The sequence below is a fragment of the Gopherus evgoodei genome, chromosome 4 (assembly GCF_007399415.2).
Source record: "Gopherus evgoodei ecotype Sinaloan lineage chromosome 4, rGopEvg1_v1.p, whole genome shotgun sequence".
NCBI lineage: Eukaryota > Metazoa > Chordata > Testudines > Testudinidae > Gopherus > Gopherus evgoodei.
The window spans coordinates 154,418,653-154,425,547 of record NC_044325.1 but is presented as its reverse complement, the minus strand read 5'-3'; the positions used below and the strand labels follow the sequence as shown (position 1 = coordinate 154,425,547).

The 6,895-nt window shown below is 42.4% G+C and overlaps 1 protein-coding gene across 1 annotated transcript; it reads right to left on the bottom strand.

The window, feature by feature from the left end:
• Positions 1-2,185: 2,185 nt before the first annotated feature.
• On the bottom strand, positions 2,186-3,139 carry LOC115651643 (olfactory receptor 1019-like). Its single transcript, XM_030562737.1, has one exon. It carries the CDS (start codon positions 3,122-3,124, stop codon positions 2,186-2,188), a length of 939 nt encoding a protein of 312 aa, XP_030418597.1. The 5' UTR covers positions 3,125-3,139.
• Positions 3,140-6,895: the final 3,756 nt, after the last annotated feature.

Below are 6,895 nucleotides of genomic sequence, written 5' to 3'. Positions count from 1 at the left end.
ATATGCGCATCATTTCCCCCACTGCTTTATCACAGTTGCTGCTGTGGTGTGACTGCTCTGGGTTAATGCAATGTAGCCAACATGAGACACGTCAAGAGTTAATAGCTGAGCTGCCTCTTTGAACCCTCTTTGGCCAAATCCATGGAGGACTGGTGCAAAGCCTCCTCCACCTGCATCTTCCACCTGGTGGTCATCACAGTGTTCTTTGGAACTGTCTCATCCGGGTATTCACAATATTTTGTGCACTCCCTCATCCACTTTCTTCATATCATTAATGATTTTATTGACCTCAATCGTATCCCCCCGTCGTCATCTCTTTTCTGAACTGAACTGTTCCAATCCTTTTAATCTTTCCTCAAATTGAAGCTGTTCCAAAGCCCTGGTCATTTCTGTTACCCTTCCCTGTATCTTTTCCACTGCTAATATACATTTTTGAGATGGGCTGACCAACACTGCACACAGTATTTTAGATGTGAGCGTATCATGGATTTATATAGTGGCCTTATGATATCTTCTTATCTATCCCTTTCCTAATGGTTCTGATCATTCTGTTAGCTTTTGACTGCTACTGCAGCTAGATCGGATGTTTACAGAGAACTGTCCACAATGACTCCAAGATCTCTCTCGAGAGGTAACAGCTAATCTAGTCCCCATTTTGCGTGGATAGTTGTATGACTCCTCAGTCTGGGATGGTTCCTCAGATCCACCACCTAAAAAGAATGGCTCAGGTGTGGGAATCTCCCTCATATCGTCTGCAGTGAAGACCAATGCAAAGAAATCATTTAGCTTCTCTGCAATGGCCTTGTCTTCCTTGAGTGCTCCTTTAGCGCCTCAGTCATCTAGTGCCGCCCCCCATTCTTTGTCAGGCTTCCTGTTTCTAATATACCTAAAAGAATGCTGTTAGTTTTTTAGTCTTTTGCTAGTTGCTCTTCAAATTATTTTTTCACCTGCCTAATTAGACTTTTACGCTTGACTTGCCATATTTTATGCTCTAGGTGTATATTATAGTTAATAGTTTAATATAACATAAAAATTAAAAAAAAAGAAATCGGGTTAAACCAAAACATTTTCTTTATTGAAATGATATATTTTTACCTTCTCAAAACAGACTTTCAACATTATTAAAATGAAATGTTTAGACATTATCAGAATGAAACCTCCTGATGGTCCCAAAGTTAAATTGTTCCAAACTGTGGTTTTTGTGGCTATATTTCTTGCCTGCTGCTCAGCCAGCATGGTGAAGTTGCCGTTACCGACTCTGATTCTCTCCTGCCTTGCTTCTTGTGCTGTCGTTTATACTGGATCACAGTGACTACTGAAGAGAGGATCAGCTATTATATTTCACTCAAATACCTAATTCTGGGGGGAAATAACACTGAATCTGGATGACTTCAGCCTATCTGCACCACATGAAGAAGAGCATCAAACATATAAAGTTCATCAGAGAGAACTTATTTAAAAAAGCCCACTAAATAAAGGGGATTGAATATAGAAAAAACAGTGGCTAGGGAAGCGGACAATCTGGGCATCCTAGAAGTCAGGGAAGTCTCAGATCCTGGCAATGCAGGACATTCTCCAGTCAATCAGCACAGCAAGCAGGAAGCCTGGGCAACTGGCTGCCAAGGAAGATGGGGATCCCAGGGATCAAGTAGGCTAGGGAGCCTGAGAGCTTGCAAAAACAGGGCGGCTTGCCCACCCATCCATCAGCCAGCAAGCATGCACATGGCCTGGTAGGAAACCAGAAAGGATGACCAGACTTCCTGTGATGCATTTTAATTCAGCCTGTATATGTGTGGCCTCCTCCTGAATGTATCTTTGTGGCTTTGAGGCAGCCCTGCAAGTGGCCCCTCATCTCAGTTTCCCTTTGGGGTATCTCCAAGCTCTTCATTTCAGACTCTTACTCAAATAGCAGTCTTTCTGGGGGCCAGTTCCTCAGGCTGCCTGCCTGATGTGCTGCTAGGGGTGGGTTGCGGGGGTGGGGGGCGTGACTACCTGAGTACCCAGGATCTGGGATCTCCCTGACTTCCAGAAAAGTACTCAGTATCATCCCATTTTATCCTCAGTTAGGATGACTTTCTTTTTTTGAAATCTCAACATTTTCCATTGGAGAGAAGATCCATTTTCAGACCAGCTCCTCTCACTTCTATTTATTATTAAATCACGAAAACCAGCCTCTCACTTAGATTCACTGAGGAATAATTTTCTGGTATATTGTCTTCCTCAAGGCGTCCTTCACCTCCTTGTTCCTCAGGCTGTAGATCAGGGGGTTCAACATGGGGATCACAAGGGTATAGAACACGGACACCACTTTGTCGTACTCCACTGAGTTGCTGGATGTGGGTCGTAAGTACATAAAGGACAGAGCCCCATACATTATGGACACAGTGGTCAGGTGGGAGGCACAGGTGGAGAAAGCTTTCCGTCTGCCCTGGTTGGAGCGGATCCGCAAGATGGTCACCATGATAGAAACATAGGAAACAAGGATGACCGGGATAGTACTTAATGCAGCTATGGAGGTAAAGAGGAAATGCACAGTTTCACCCATGCGAGTGTCAGAGCAGGAGAGTTTCTGGAGTGGGGGGATGTCACAGAAAAAGTGATCAATGAGATTGGGACCACAGAAGGACAGGCTGAACAAAGAGCCTGTGTGCACAATGGCATAAACGGAGGCAGAGAAGTATGATGCAGCTACCAGCTGTATGCAGACTTTCTTGGACATAATGAGCATGTACATCAGTGGCTTGCATATAGCTATGAAGCGATCATACGCCATCACAGCCAGAAGCAAAGCCTCAGAGTTCGCAGAGAAGGCATGAAAGAAAAATTGCGTGACGCACCCAGCAAAGGAAATGACTTTCCTCTCTGTTAGGAAGTTCACCAGTGCCTTAGGGGCAATAATGGAAGAGTAAGTGATGTCTATAAGGGACAAATTGCTGAGGAAAAAATACATGGGGGTGTGTAGCCGCGTCTCTGTCCTGATTAAAGAGATCATGCTGAGGTTCCCCGCTAGGTTCATGCTGTAGAGAAGCAAAAATATCACAAAGAGAACAGCTTGCAGTGATCGACTGCCTTTGAATCCTAGAAGGATGAACACCGACACTCCAGTGTGATTGTCGTGCGCCATATGTTCCAGATCCTGTTGGGGTAAAAGAAAGACACACAGACAAGGTACAGTTTATGATTCAAGATAAACCGTATGGGACTGGGAGGTGGATACCACCATTGTGAAATACAATAGAAAGCCAAGATACAAAAGCCAAGTTATGCTGTTCTGGTTGTGTGACATTTGCAAACTTAAACTAATTTCATGTGAGTCTGTATAATTGCCAAGATTTTACTCCTTTTGAAGGAAAATAAAATAAAATAGAAAGATCACATCAGAATTTTGAGTCTGCATCCCTAGCAGGCAATGGTATTTGCTAATATCTCTTCATGGCATTCTACAGCTCTGTATCATTTGAAAGGATGTAGAGAAACTAGAAAGGATCCAGAGAGGAGTGACAAAGGGATGGAATGCAAGCCATGTGAGCAAAGGCTGAAGGAACTGGGTATGTTTAGTTTGAAAAAGAGGAGATTAAGGATGGGCATGATAGCAATCTTCAAATAGTTGAAACATAGCTATAAAAAAGTTGGAGAAATTTTTTTTCTCTTGCCACAGAGGGCAGGACAAGAGGCAGAGGGTTCAAACTCCAGCACAGCCGATTTAGATTAAACCTCAGGAAAAGCTTCCTAAGTGTCAGAGCAGTAGGACAATGGAACAAACCTGTCAAGGGAGGTTGTGGAAGCTCCTTCACTCGAGGTTTTCAAAAGGAGGCTGGAGCCATGGGTCTTGGGTTAGTCCCGGGGTCGGCAACCTTTCAGTAGTGCTGTGCTGAGTCTTCATTTATTCACTCCGATTTAAGGTTTTGCGTGCCAGTCATACATTTTAACATTTTCAGAAGGTCTCTTTCCATAAGTCTGTAACATATAACTAACCTATTGTTGTATGTTAGGTAAATCAGGTTTTTAAAATGCTTCAGAAGCTTCATTTAAAGTTAAATTAAAATGCAGAGCCCCTGGACCGGTGGCCAGGACCCGGGCAGCATGAGCGCCACTGAAAATCAGCTCGCTTGCCGCCTTCGGCACATGTGCCATAGGTTGCCAACCCCTGGGTTAGTCAGACACAACAAACACTGCACCTTGGCTGGGAGTTAGACTAGAACATGACCCCTGTGATCCCTTCTAACCCTGTGGGTCTATGATTCTCTGAACTCTGCAACAACCTGATATAGAGCAGAAAGACGGATGAGGTCTTTGAAAATCAGCCTTCTATTGCAGCTCTAGCACCCTTCCATATTGAAATAATCAGTTAGGAACCAGGATATATTCATGACAAGTCAACCAAAACCTCACATTTGGAATAAAGTCCCAGAGTAAATTCCACAAAGACAATTCTTTTGGAGATAACGAAGTTAATATTCACAGAGGGGGTGTTTACATAAGTAAAGGAGGTATGAATGAACAGCAGAGGTCAACAAAGGGAGGCTGTAGTTAAATCATGGTTGAAAGAAGCTCTCACACTTGTTCTGGCCCCTGGCACTGGCATGGAAGTGTTATAACTCAGTAGGGAATCAGAAGCAACACAAGTGGGTTTGGAAAAGATCACCATTCAGGAGAGAAACAGCCCAATGAACGGTGATACAAATAAAAACTCTCTCTCATGTTCACTATGGCAATAGCTGATCACCCTCCCCACTTCCCTGGTGTCAGAGCTCAGGCTCCATCCTACACAGTTTTATTTTTTTCCTCTAGTGCAATCCCCAGGAGACAGAGTCAATTTACCTGGCCTCTAAGACTCTCTGCCATGTGTCATTTTTCCTTTCTGCAGTGTAGACATACTCTGACACTCTGTTAATATCTCTCATGTACCAAGAGTGCATGGAGACAGTGAGAGTCACACTGGATGATCATAATGGTCCCTTCTGACCTTAAAGTCTATGAGTCTATGAGGACTGACCTTTCATCATCTCAGGAGATGTTTCCTGGGAATCCAAATGTGCTTGTTCTTCCACTTCAAGGTAATGAGAAAAATCTGAAATATACACGAGCTTTTTATTTTCATTCCATTATCCCTATGTATCCACCCTGAACCCATGAGACCTTCCGTCAGAGCAGAGACTGCTGCATTGGGGAAAGCCAATGCTGCCCATTCTGTACAGAACCCTTTTTCAACAGAGAGAGACCATCTCTCTCTAGGGCTGTCAATCTAGAATATTTCACCAGCCGTAAACCTGCTTGAAGAAGTTTAAAATGAAAAAGCTTGTTGTTCAAAAGCATGAACTGCATTTACAGAAAACCAAATCCCCAGCAACTGGATTCCTGGCTAATAAGGGGTATTTTTGTCTTACCTTTTCCCTTTTTTCATTTGAGGATCATATACAAAAACTTAGCTCATTAGAGCACATTGGGCCAATTCCTTAGTTGGTGTAAATCATCACAGCTCTATTGAGGTTGATTGTCATATCACCATCAAAAACACCTGAGGGTCTCTAGCCCCATATACAATGCCCTGCTCCAAAAATAAAATCACATGTCTCATTCAGGGTATTTTAGGCTTTTTGTCCCATTTTACTGCAAATTATACAGTTGGAGATCATGAAGATAACATTTTGGTGGTAAAAGACTCACCATTTTGAGAATAGGAAAAAAAAACCAGTTTCTCATTGAAAAGAATGAATCTGGGTGTATTTACCAGGTAGCTGAAGAAAAGAAAACATTTATTTTACTCACATTAGTCTTCGTCCTGTAATATTAAAGCTGCCTGTTGCAAGAGAGACATCTCTCTGTCTTGGATTCAAAAGGAGTAATTAGAGGCAGGGCGTATTTATGGGGTCTGCAGGCATTTGGAGACAGAATCCCTTAGAGCTGTCAATCTCCCACTTGGCACAAGGGACCTCATTAAAATGCCCTTTAAATCATATCGGAGCAGTAGATGGTGGGATGCCAATCTGTTGGCTTCTAACTTTGTTCAAGTTCTTTGAAGCACTGATGCTGCTATCCATCCCTTTCCGCTTCTTTAAATCTGAACCTCCCCCTAGCAATAATTATTTCCAGTCAGGAGTAAATGTGGAAAAGTTTACTGAAAATGCCTTTTCTGTTACATTTATTTAATTCTTTTGTAATTGCAGAGAAAATTAGAATTGAGTCATTCATAACAGTGTTTTTCTGAAAACCCAGAGATAGAAACTTTATAAGCAGTTACCAGTTAGAATGCAATGGATTGGGATTAAGATGCTTATTTTTTTTCTTCAGAGATGTCTAAAAACCTGGGATTGGAGTCAGTGATTTCCCTACACCCTCCCTGAATTTCCCCAACACCCCCCTCTGTTTTGTGAGCTAGTTACATACCAATTTAGTGACTGTTTGGAAATCTGAATTAAAACTGAAACATTAATACACATTGTAAAAGCTTATACAGTGTATGATAAAATATGTGTATCTGAAAAAGTATAATAGATTTGAAAAGTATGAACATAGATTAGCTTCCTTGCTTCCTTATATAGCTGTTTTTTATGATGTCAGTGCATTCAATTTGGTGATGTTGGCCAACCTAATAATTTCAAATGATGATTTGTAAGCAAAGTCTAAATGAGCTCTCCCTGACAGCTGGTGATGAGCTGGGGCTGCGGGGAAAAGTTTCAGGGCCAGATTATATTTACATTCACACCTAATCTACCTAGGTATCCAGCAAACAGATCTGTGTTGCCCAAGTGATAGATTTTGGCTGGGGCTGGGTTACAAATCACCTGAATGTGGGGTGACTGGGGGATGAAATGTTCTTCTTATTGTCTGAGTAAAGGGCAGTAGAACTGTACTTAGCCTGTGATGATTTGAAGGCATTGAGAGAGGGTGGGGA